The 13192-nt window shown below is 40.9% G+C and overlaps 1 protein-coding gene across 6 annotated transcripts in view; it reads right to left on the bottom strand.

The window, feature by feature from the left end:
• Positions 1 to 1230: 1230 nt before the first annotated feature.
• The window catches only part of ralgapa2 (Ral GTPase activating protein catalytic subunit alpha 2), a 103398-nt gene continuing 91436 nt past the window's right edge, over positions 1231 to 13192 (bottom strand). For 3 of the 6 annotated variants that reach the window (XM_086094420.1, XM_086094426.1, XM_086094425.1), the window contains 2 exons: positions 11204 to 11325; positions 1231 to 3150 (listed from right to left, as the gene is read on the bottom strand). In XM_086094420.1, coding sequence (XP_085950546.1) covers positions 2999 to 3150; positions 11204 to 11325 — 274 coding nt within the window. In that variant the 3' untranslated portion in view covers positions 1231 to 2998. Of the gene's footprint in view, positions 3151 to 7582; positions 7625 to 8358; positions 8419 to 11203; positions 11326 to 13192 lie in introns of all 6 variants that reach the window. The other 3 variants (XM_086094423.1, XM_086094427.1, XM_086094424.1) reach the window with 3 other exon arrangements.

Genomic DNA, 13192 nt, shown 5'->3' with positions numbered 1-13192 from the left:
AATAGGCCTTATGCAGTGGCATAACATCAGGGAGATCTAGCCGCATACAGGAGCCTACTGCATCACCACGAAGAGTCAAAATAAATAAATAAAGATTACATAAAACCCTTTTCAATTTTAGTTCTCTGGTCTATTAGTTTTCGTTTTTTAAATCTACAACTTGCATATTTCCTGTTCAAATACATGCGCGAGACGAGCATAACTGCTCACTGCTTCACTAACTAGTGAGGCAGTGAGCAGCTGAGCTCACCTCAGATTGCGCAATCCTTCAATCAAAAGCAGAGAGAGAACATCACCAAATTGCTTTTCTACAATGGAGTAGCTGCCGTATTTTCAAGTGCTTGCTTCTGTCACTCATAAAATGTTTGAATGACTTTAATATTTGTGTGTCACAAAAGTTTTGCTGATCTCATTAAATGGCAGCTGAAGCCAGAAGGTGGACTTCAACATTTCCAGGGGCCGCAAAACATTAGATAAAAAAAAACAAAAAACGTAATTAAAGTTTTTGAACATATTAAAATGCTGAATCTGTTATGATTGCTTGAACTGCCCCTCCCTCCTTTCACATGCAATGGAGCAGCCCATCTTCTTATTGCGCATGAAACAAACTTTTTGGCGACGACGTGAGGAAATGACGCAGAACCTACAACCCATGTAGTCAAAAACATTTTTGTTGCAAATGAAAGTGAAACATGGATGATCAGTAAAGGATGTTGGAGATCAAAAAATCAGGTAGAAAAAAACAACCATTTTTCATGCCAGGCTCTACATTTGTAAATGTGACTGTATTGTCAGTGCCTCACTGGTGTTAACATGAAATCTTAATGACAGAAGATGGTTCCGAGGATCAGGGACTCGCGGCCCTAAAATTTCCTATCAAGGAGTGAAAATGAGCTAACATTAGGCTTCTTTCTCACATTCAAGTTTTAGGGCTCAAATTACGGTCAAGTGCTTTTCTGGCGTCTTTATGTGGAAAAAGGCGAGGCAGGGCACCCGAAGGTGCTTGGAGCGATTGCACCTGCACCTCCCAGCGAGGCTCCATTATGTAGGCCTCCTCTAAACGAGGTTGAGCAGCAGGGGAGACAGATGGGAGGAGGGTCAGGTTACCCCTACTGCTGACTAGCCAGGCCTGGCCCGGGTCAGAAATCCCATAGTAACTGCACTGCAGCACACACGAGCACTAATGGATTACGCAACATCAGGATGAAATAAAGCACAAACACGACAACATACAATTTCTAATTGCATTTAATGAAATGTTTTAATTTTCACATCTCTAATAAAAGATCATTAAAAACAGTCTGATATGTTGACAAGAGATGAAATCTTCAAGATTTTTTTCCTTTAAATCCCCTCTTGCGCTTATACAAAATAATATATTACAGCTATTTATTTATATTAAGAAGGTGATCAAACCCTCAAATTTGACACAAGAAATGCTAAAACAAGGAAGAGAAGAAAAAAACGATCACAAGCTTACTGTATTTTCTTCACTTTTTTCTTGGCCCACCTACAATGACAAACATCATCACTATGCTACAATCTTTAGAGCAGAGGCTCCGCATAGGTAACTGGTGGGGTTCAATACCGCTAACAAAGGTGAAGAAATCACTGTCTTAAAAGGTTTACTTCAAGTGGCTTAAAGGGGAATTAAAAACCTCGACGGTAGGGATTTATACATTCTTCCTCTTACGACAAGAAACAACGTTTGCATCCACTAGCAAACAAACATAGCTGGCGATGCGCAAGGAGGATGAGTAGGAGTGGAAAAGTAAGGCATATAAACGCACCAGATGGGGACAAGCTTGCAGCCTGGGTGGAGTCCTCAGAGGCTGCGTCCGTGCGTGTGGGGAACACCTGGCTGCCATGGCAACCCGAGCAACTCGGAGAGGTGAGAGCGCCAGCCAGGCTGTTGCTCGGAGGCCTCTGAGAGTTCACCTCAGGCATGCGGATGATGGGAACGAGGAGGAGCCACTCGATTCCATCGGCAGGTAAAGACAAGAGGGAGAAGCGCGGCGTGTGTAATTAAGAGGAGCCGCCATTGCAGATCCATCTGCTGTTGTTTTTGTTTGGGGATGGGGGGAGGGGGGGGGGGGTTGAAGGGCGTCCGTTTTTTTGCCTCGAAGGACGATGGGATAGCATCAGAGTGGACAGATGATCCACAGGCACATGAACACTTATCAGTGCACGAAACAGCAGAAATATTGACGTTAAAGAAACACACAAGAGAAATGCAATTTAAAGCAATATACACAAGAACATTCAATGATCCAAGGGACATAAAAAAAAAAACATGCAGAGAAAAAAAAAATCAATGGCTTGAATGTTGGAATGTCGATGTCACAGGACAGGGAAACAAATGGAAGAGGAAAGAGACAGCAGGAACTTATTCAATTACCGGACACGAGCCCATGTTAACAACATCCCAATGCAATTACAAACGCAGTCTTTTCTCATTCCAGCAGAGTTGCATAAATCAAATCATGACACAATCTATCTGAATCCATTTAAAAAAAAGAACATTAGAGTGATTAAAAAAAAGAGAGCGACTGCAACAAGTTTCAGTTCCACTCAAGTTAGAAAGATGTCAGCGATTGTCCACTTTAGCTTCAAAAAGAGCAAGCGCAGCTGCTACAGACCGGCCAAAACTTGTGTTGGGGATCATTACACACAAGTAGCACCCTTCAACAGAAATGCAAAAAGAAGGTTTTTAAAAGGTCAATATCTGGTAACGACCATAAAGCAGCCAAAGGAAAAGAAGTCTCCCATTTCCTCAAATGCATTAGAGGACAAGAAAAAAAAAAGGACACTGCTCACAGTCAAAGTGGCTAACAGCTTAGGGCTAATGTTCTGTTTAAAGAGGCAACGTCTCAACAAAATGAGTGATTGCCACTTCAATTACAAATCGCATTGCCCTCATGTGCCATGAGCGGACAAAAACAACAACAAAAACATGATCAAGTTTCTCATAGTGAAAAATTTCAGGCTGCACTTCAGTTCAATTGGACGATTTGCTGATGGCGCTGGCCGATCGGCGGAGTCTTCCAGAGACTCGGTTCCTGGCGGCACGGGGCATGGTGGGAGAAACCTGGTCAACAGGGTCCGAGGAGTAGGCGGAGACTTCAGTGTTTGTGCTGCTGGAGAGGGAACCTGCAAGTGACATATTTGCAAGGTAGAGCGTGTTACACTGTGATTCGACGGCATATCTCGGAGGGCTTTTCATGCACGCGGTTGAGCCCTCAACAAAAATAATGATGATTAAAAAAATGCCCCACTCGAGCAGCTGAAACATTTCTTCCCTGACTTCAGTCATTAGGACAAATACATGAGGAAGCAAATACAGTGGAGCCTCTAAAGTCGAAAAAAAAAATCCACTGAAAACAATTACAAATAGGGAATAACGGAAATAGAAATAGTCCAGGATTGCTTTTATAAAATATTTATTAACTTTATAGGATGCTCCAGTAGAAGGCATAATTGTATTACTACTTTCAAGCATTTTGGACAGACGACCATTTCTGTGTTAATACTTCCCTCCATCCATTTATTTAACCGTTTGTCCTCTTCTTAAAAGAAAAAAAAAAGTTGTACCTTCTGTGTCGCATACCAGGCAGCAGTAAACTCTACTGGCAGAGATACACCTTAATTAATTAAAAGTCATTCACTCCCAAAGACGTCTATACACGTCAAAATTCCATTTTAACTGGACTGGCAGCGAATGAGTTAAAAGCAACAAAAAAAAAGTGTCCAAAATAATAATCAGTAATAGTTGTCGTTCCCCACACAGCAAAATATTTGCCTGTGAGCATCGTTGTATGATCCGTTTGTAGGGGTTGAATGAGTCAAGATTTTTTTTGTAGGGATGCAAGCCAAGTGGAAGTTAAATATAATACCATATATTATTGTAAAGAAAATTTTGGGGTTGGATTCACCTTTGATTGTCCTTAAAAATCAAATAAACTTAAACGACGAAGATATCATATAAATGTGTCGCAGAAGCCTTAAAAAATAAATCTACTTTCTTTCTAAGCCAAAGAAAAATGTCACCGCGTAGCATAAATCTTTTGATGCTGGTTGAACTCAAGTATCGCACACGTGACAGCACGGAGGCGCGATTTTGGATGAAGAGTTTTAAGTTGTACACCTTCGATAGCCTTTAGAGGTTCCACTGTCAACCATTTTTGAAAAGTTCATGCTGTTTCACATGCTGAGGAAAGCATAGCTTGTAAAAGAAGGAACTGTCTTTTTAGATTGTCAAGATGATTAAGTGATAAAAAGGAAGAAACCATTGTTGCTACTATATACATATATATATATATATATATGAAGAAAAAAAATCTGACGTGAAGGTCTTATTGTGAACTGTTTTGTGTGCGTCCTTTTTGCCCCCAAAAGCTGCACATGAAGAATTATGGAAAAGGCAGGGAGGTGGGCCTGCCATGTTGGCGAGGACAATCAAATGTCGGCCTGACTTCCTTGGGCAACCTGCAGCCCCCTGCCCGCCTTTGCCCCCATGATGCGAGTTTAAACAACTCCTCGGCTTTGTTGGGAAAGCATCTGGTTGCCTATTTTCTTTCCCTGTCCTTTTATTTGCTGCCATTTTCTTTTCTTTTTTTGCCGAGCATCTCGAGTTGCAGCGGCTAAAAGGAATGGCAGATGGCTGGAGTAACAGACACTCAGCAGCGCAGTGGACACCAGCAGCAAGCATCCAGGGGCCGGCCCGGGCTTTGGATAAAACAGTGGGTGGGGTGGAGGGGGAGGGGGGGGGTCCAAACATTCTCAAATCTGCATATGAATATGAAAAAAAAAAAGGTCCGGGTTCTGCTAAACATGGGGGCCGTCCTTATGGGCAGTTCATATCCTGCATTCCTGTATTCTTCTACACTAATTCCTACAGTAAACACTGGTTCCATGCAAAAATGGAATCGAGCATAAAGGCAAACGATAGACAGGAAGAAGTCTCATTAGTTTGTGATTGCGGTGCAGTTCACCCACTCCCTATCCATTAAGTGGCCCATTAAAACATACTGCTCCAAGCAGCAATATCGCTCACAATGTGCTGCTTAATTACTGCGGTTGCTTGTGTCGCCTTATTATGAAATATGAATTTTCATGTCAAAAAAAGTTCCGACGAGTCACTGTTGTCATTCAGACCCAGCGTTTCCATAGTTAGATGTGCTGATGGTTTGTTTCGGATGGAACAGATATAGAGATAGATCAATGTTTTTTTTTCTTCTTCTCAGGGCTGAATACCGATTATTAGTACAGTACGGGGTTTCGGCAGGTATCAGCAAATCAAATTTAACGCTTTTTAATTCAACCTAGAACTTATTTAATGCCAACGACGTACTGCATACACATACACTATTTATATATTACAATTACAATTTTTAATCGTATTAATTATTCTGATAACTTCCTTAGTTAATCGCAAAGTAATCAGGCGTTGTATCTGTTCTAAATGTGCACTAAAATGTTTGTTTTAAGTTTTTCATACTCAACATAAAAGTGGACAAATATAGATACCAAATACATATGTGCCGGTATCGTTAATTCATTGATACAGCAACTTTATAGTAATTCATATAATTATTTGAAGTTAAAAAGATAAACTTAACAGTTAAAAACATATATTTTTCTAATCACATTTATTATTGCTATATTGTGTTATAGTGACTCCTTTGGACAACGTATGTAAAACAAAAGCACAAACAACAGGATACTATTGTATGGAATTATTTTTAATGCCATTAGAGGCCTTTTTTTATTTTTATTTTTTTAGCAAAATCAATTTAATGACTTTTAATGCTGTTTAAAGGATCTTTGTGCAGTTTGTCACTTTTTTACTCTCGACTGCCACCTCTGGCCCAAAGCACAACTGCAACATCTGTGTCACGTTTGTTCATGGTGCGCGTGCGAGTACGTGCACGATCTTAAAGCGACAGCCACAGTTGACAAAGGAAGACATGACTTCAAATGAGGTAAGGAAAAACTCTGCCCCTCCCCTTCCCAAAGAAACTGTAGAGTGTGAGGGTCCCCTTTGCTTCCGGCTGTTTTACTGGATTTTGACTGATTTTGCAAGGCCCACAGAATATTGTGTTCTATTGCTATAAATACATGGAACCTAAGAAAAGAAAGATTAGAGTCTTTTCTTTCATCAGGAAAAAAAGTATATTTCTATCTGTTTCCGTTTTGCAGCAATTAGCATTAAAATATAGCTGAGTTTGATCATTATTTACAAATCTGTTTTAAACAGTGGGGACAAGAACCTTTTGCAACAAGGCCCTGGTTGAGCGCTTATATCTTGCTGCCACCTACTGGCCGTTTTTGTAATAACTACCATTGCTTCAAGCGTTCTCTTAAGTTCAGAGGCTGCATCAAAGCCTTCTGTATGCTCTAGCATACCCCCCCCCCCCCCCCCCCCCACACACACAAACCCATAAATACATCTTTGGGAGCAGGGTAATGTTTAAAATGGAACATATTTATACATTTTTGGGAGCAAATGAGTTAATATTACCTTTTTAAACTGCACAATGCACTTTTAATGACCAGTCTTTAGTAGTCAAGGAGGCTGATAACTGATATTTGGAACCAATATTCATTTTCACTAAAAGGGAAAATATAATTTCTTAAATAACATGTTTATTGTACAACTTTTAAGATTAGCAAAATATTCAAGTTTTTTATTAATTTTTTTATCTTAGCCAATCTTTACTTCAGTGATCTCCAAGGGTCATTAGGATGTCATAGAAAGTTAAAAACTTACCAAGTAAACAGCTCCCTATTGTTTTCTACAGTAAAGTTTTCCAAATTTCAAGATATCTGTAATGTTATACTTTTACTTATTTTACTTTTAATTTCAAACAAAACCAGAATTTGCAGAGAGTTCACAGCATTCTCTTATAAAGTGAACTGGAAATTTAAATAAATACACCTTTGAAGTTAACAGTTTTAAATCGATCTAATATCGTCCGTTTCATAGTCGATGCCGACGTTTGTCAAAATGCTGAATATCGGCGCCGATAATCCGTCTGTCCTTCGAAACAGTTGATTGGCCGTCACAGAGGGGACGCAGAAAAATTGTGTTTGGTGTCCCAATGGTCCCCTCCATGGAACTTCAAACAAGGCTTCACATGACAAAGACGTCTTCCAGTGCGGCAGGTGTTGGTCTCAGAGTCTGCCTCGGGCAAACAGGCACACTCCAAAAGGAGGAAATTCAGGGGGAGGGGAGGTGGCTTTAAAAGAAGAGAGAAAAGCGTTTGCAGAGAAAAGAGAGAAAAGGCGCTCGGCATGCACAAGCAAGAGCCAGAAGTGTAGCCGTATTGTTCATGCTGCTACTTAGTCAGGTGCTAATTGTCACCAGCGTTCTCAATTACTAGCCTGGCCTCGACAGGAGGACACCCAGCGAGCAAACAGCCTGGTTTTCGCTGTCCCCTTCCCTTTGTCAGTGTGATCAGTAAATAAAGATTGGTTAGTAGTGGATGGGAAAAAAGAAGGGGGCGGGGTGGGCTTGAGTTAACAACAGCCAGGATGCATGAACGAGCCAAAGGGAGGTTGTCGCCCTGACTCGGGTGCTTACCTTCGTCATATACAGTATTTGGCCCTTTAAGATAAATTTAATCTAAAAAGGGAAAAGAAATAAGAGCATCACGTGAGACAGCAGTGGACAGACATAACACCACAACATGGTGAACACAACACAACACAACACAACGTCGCTGTTGAACATCCTGGTTAGTTGGCACTGGACTGTGTACTTTTTTTCCCCACCGGTGATATTTTAAAGACCATTAGGTCTGCTGTCAATCAGAACCTCAATTGTCAGGCATGTCAAAAGAATGAGCGGGGCAGCTGCCAGTTTAAATGGTTAAAAACACACTCAAGACAATATCTCAAGACGATGGTCGATTTGTGAAGGAATCTCAGGCCAGGGCTTTGCACTCACTTTACTCACTGGTGGGATTAATGAACAAATACTGGCAAATGAAATTATAAAACTGCTACAAAGTGCACAATGGATGGATAACTCATGCAAGATGCTGCTTTAAAATTGCAGGGTGAGAACAACACGGACTGTGGAGGCTACTGACGCATCAAGATGGCACAAAAGGGAAGGAGGAGGTAACGTTAAATCTTCCACAGTGAAATACTGAATCACTGCAGGGGCACTTAGCACATAGCATGCAGCATGTGCACTTTCAGTGGACCCCCGCTAGGGGCTAAGGATCATGCGGCACCCCCAGGTATTTATTAATGGTTGTGAGGCTTGGGGTGACCTGAAGGAACATACAAGATGTTGGTGGGCTGTGGCTGGGCGTCATGCTGAGTGTGGAGGAGGCAAAGCAAGAGTCTTACAGTCCAGTTTGGCCCAAGGGTATTCCATGTCCCAAACCATTCCCGGCCAACGCCTGCACGCTGTCATGAGGCATGGATGACATGTTAGTGGCAGCAATGGGAAGCAGACCAGCACGGAGGGAGGGACAGACACACACACACACACACACACACAAAAACAGGGAGACATACACAATAGTACAACAGAAGACAACAATATTGGGCTATTGGACAGGATGGTAAAATTGTCCAAATGAGCAAAACTAACATGGCCTTTTTTCAGGTATCGGTACTCGCGTTGTGGTTGATTTACGACCAGGAAGTAGAAATGAAAAGAATAGAAAATTGTCATTAATTTCATGTAATCTTAAAGCGATACATACTCAAAATTATTTTTCCTTCATTTTATGAGGTGGTGTGTATGAACATTAACAGTTGTAGTAATGTTGGAAGTAGTGAATTTCGTTAACGAAAACTAAACAAAAATATTTTAGTCAACACATTTTTCACCGGACGAAACATAGACTAGACTAGACGAAAACCCTCATTAATAAACAATAACTGGGACTAAATCAGATGAAAACTAAACTAATGAAAACAAGATGACAATGCACTTCACTTAATAAAAACTAGATTAAAATCTATGGACATTTTAGTTCATGAACAAAGACGAGACTACAGACGAAATTACATGATTTTGCTTATCTGTCAATGTGACACACAGTAGTCACGTTTCCATTAAATTGTTTTGATTTTTGAAAGCAAATTTACTGAAAATGCGCAAAACGGACATGCGACTTATGCCGGTTTCCATCCGTTTTTCTTTTGCGAATATTGAGAGGGGACTCCGCCGCTGTAGGTGGCGGTATACACTATAGAGATGTGATTCACCAGTAATTTAAAAGAAGAAGAAGAAGACCAGAAAGCGACTGCGCCGCGCATCCCCTTTCATATCTGCAGTTAGCGAACACATGGGACAGACAGGAGGTGTATTCACGGTGAAAGGTTAAAAAGAAATAGCAAATTATAGTTATTACGTAACATTAATCCAACCGCTAACACATTCCAACAATAATGTTAATCCGACCGCTAACTCATGCTGGCTAACTTACTAGCTCATAGCATTGGAGCCATAGTAGCCAGTTGCTGATATACTGTAATTGTGCGTCAAGTTGTTTTTCATCGAAAAGATGAGAGGACATTTTATGTGAAATAGTTTTAGATCGGAAATGTTCAGCATTATCTGCTGACAAAAAAATATACAGGGGCAAAATAATTGTCCTGACTAAAACGTTGCCAGTTTGTGTTGACTAAGACGAAAAACATTATTTTCTTGGACTAACATAAAGACTCCAATGCGAGATTTATAGTCGACTAGAAGTTGACTAAATAAAAACGAGATGAAGTTACCTAACTATGATAAAAAACTAACAAGCGTGATTGAAACTGGACTAAAACCGAGACTAAATTCAAAAATGTCTGATAAAATTTACACTAATTGGAAGTGTTGCCACATTCATGCATATGCATAACAACGCATTTTACTAACGCCGGGCCAAAACCTTGTACCTCCAAAATAGTCACTTTTCAGGAGACCCCAAAAACTGCACATTTGTTAAACCATTAAGATTACATCATCAAAGAGACCATCCATTTTTAACACTTTAGATTAGTCAATAGTTTGTAAAAAGTACACAAGCGATATATAAATACACCTAAGAACAAGAAGGAGAGAAGAGAGAAATGTAAAATGTAAGACAATCTAATTTTAATACTTAATTTCAACTGGTTGCATCGCTTATTCATTTTAATTTACTGTTTATTTGAAAAACATTATTTCAGCACTCACCAGTTCATCACGTTAATAACAGTGATACTGTCGGACCGGTGAAATTTACTGATGGTCCTAAAACAGCGGTGGCCGGTGAAATTTATTGACGTCCTAAAATAGCAGCTGTAATTTAGGGCTGATGAAAGCACAGTTAAAACAAAAAATAATTTATTTTGGCTTGAAATAATGAGGAATTGACGATTTCGGATTGGGTGCCCCGGCCGTTTGACGAATGATGGACATTCACTAATGTGCCCACCTCTGCAAAATTGTGTTTTACAAACAGCATTTCAACAATTTACTTATGCAAATAGGAATATCACATGTGTATACCTGTTCATATTTTTCTATTATCTATTCAAAGCCACAGATGCTGTCTCCCAATTTGAATTGTAACGGTTAAAACATTTGATTGACAGATTTAAAAAAGTAACAGTGTCTAAGGCGTGTTATTGTATACTACGGTCCCTCCAGAAAGCGCGTCGAGTCCCAGTGGAGGAGAAAAGTGCAATCCTGTATTGATTTCTGTGCAGCTGTGGATCGATCAGTGCTGCTACAAGTAGGAAGAACAAGATAAGGCACGCTTTGGATTCTATTCATCATGAAGTGATAAGAGTCCTGTGCTGACATCCGTGAGCTGCTGTTTGCCGGATGGATCCCTTAAGTGTTGGTGAATGATCTCATGGCGACAGACACAGACACACAGCACACACACACAATCACTAACACTGAGAGCCATTTAACAGGGCTGCTTATATTCATGGGAAAGACATTGCACAAAGTGGCTTGAGGAGCATGTCTTTGAAGTCAGTGGAGAGCCCGGCCTGTTGTTTGATATTGAATAGTAAAGGTTGAAGAAGAGCAAAGATGGAGAAGATGAGTGCGGGCAGGTGCGTTCCTCCTGCCGTGATCGATTTGGACAATAGGCGAAAAATAAAGGTGATAAAGAAGGAACATAAATGGCATGGATGGGAAAACAAGGGGACAAGATGAGGAGACTGAATGTAAGGAAGTGCATTATGGGTGAATCCTCACCTGTTCCACTCGTCGGGTAGCCCGGAGAGGGAGAGAACACCTGCGAGGCAAAGTCTTCAAATGTCATGACCTCTCTGTGATTCTGGACAATGGCTTCCAGGTAGAGCGCCCTCTCTTCATAGCTGGTTAACTCTCATTAAGGAATATACAATAGGTAGTGCAAAAAAAAAAAAAAAAAAAGCAGCCAAGCTTGCATTTTCTTTTATGAAAAATAATTCTAAAATGTATTCAATTTCAATTCAAAACTAATGAAAAATAATTATGTCTTTGGTAACATTGCATTTTATGAAAATAATCCTTTGCTGGAAACCATAGTTACATGGGAAAAATAAAAAGTTCTTAATTGAATGCAAATGTATTCTACGGTCCTGAACTGTCCGTAACGGCAAAATACAAACCTAAACAAATTGTACTGGATTACAGGCTCTATATGTATCAGGTCTGTCTGAGAAATTCAGAAGGATCTTAAACCAACTAAACATACCGGTACACTTTAAACCTGTCAAGACCCTGAGACAAAGGCTGGTATACTCCAAAGACTGGACACCCATAATCAGAAAAGCAATTTGTTTTTTTAAATGCTAACATATATTTTCAAAGGCTATTTTTGAACAATACATTTTATTTATTCTTAACTTCTATAGAAGTGCCAAGTGGGTCACAACTTAGTGACAATAGGAAAATGCGGGTCCCCGTGTGACAACAGATGAGAACCGCAGCTCGAAACAATCTTCACTCCCCCTCTCTAACAGAACTCCAGCAGCAGGCAGCATGTCTACTACTACCCTCTTTGATACGCTGCTCTCCACTTCTCGGTGTCATCAGGGGGAAAATTGAAGCCATTTGAAATTCAGAGTGACAAACAGCGACTGGAGCCTGGGCAGCCAGTAAAGCAGGATGGATGGCCGGATTGAAAATGACGGGAACAGTCCAAATAAATAAATGGGGCGGCGAAATAGCTGCGGGTGAGGGTAGAAAAGAGTCCGACGGCCATTATCATGTCATTATTGATGATGAAGCATGCCAAATCTGTTGTGGAATGGAGGCTGGGGTTGGGTAAAATATGCTAAAGGAAAGTAAAAATGTCTCTCTGATGGCATGATGACAGCAAGCGAGCCGTATTCAACAATGACTGATTATTGTCAGCTCAGTCTGTTTACCACAATGTATCTTCCACTGACTGTATATTACAATCGCACTTTCAGTACCAAACATCGAAACTGTTCAACAGCCCCCACCCATCCCATTAGGAGAGCCCAGCGTGGGGTGGCACTGGGCTGCAGCTAAAGCCAAGGATGAACCAGGTTGAGTTGAGATAGGTTGGACAGAACTGAGAAGATCCAGTCTGGGTTGGTTAGATAGGACGAGACAGTGACTGGGCAGCAGGCCTGCTGTGGGCACATGCCGCCACAGCGGGGGCCAAGGCAGCCATGACCAATGGCTTTGAGGAAACCATGGCAAAGTGGGGTTGACGGGCAGCTGAGCCGGGACACTCCAACGGCTAAGATGGCCAAGCTGCTCACAGGGACGGACAGGGGGTACCGAAAGACAAAGGCGAGTGTGAAGCAGGAAGTTGGTTCGCGATAACCTGTTTACATGCGTGAGCAGACAGGAGTTATTCCCGCATATATATTTTGATCTAAACCGTGACACAGGGGTGACGTTATTATGCAAATATACATAATTTCCGCTTTTAACTTTCTACGGTCAATAAGACATTATATTCATGTCACTCACTACACTAATAAAGTAGTCAGAATCCTCCTCGTTCCAAAAGTGTGGTTCTGTCCTGCATCGCCATGTTTAGCCATTTATGTTACTGGTACTGTGGCATTTTCGCCACAGAGACATAAAATAACATGAAAACAATGTATTCAAGTTCGGCTGTTTAGTAAGTGCCAGTGGCAACGTAAGATGGCCGCCGCATACAAGTACACAGTAAATTCTGTAGCATAAATTTGACTTTAAACAGAGTCTATTTGGTCCCAC

The sequence above is a fragment of the Leptonotus elevatus genome, chromosome 14 (genome assembly GCF_054856555.1).
Source record: "Leptonotus elevatus isolate MCC_2025b chromosome 14, RoL_Lele_1.0, whole genome shotgun sequence".
NCBI classification, from domain to species: Eukaryota; Metazoa; Chordata; class Actinopteri; order Syngnathiformes; family Syngnathidae; genus Leptonotus; species Leptonotus elevatus.
Note: the sequence above shows the minus strand (reverse complement) of the source record. Positions and strands in the feature narration are given on the sequence as shown.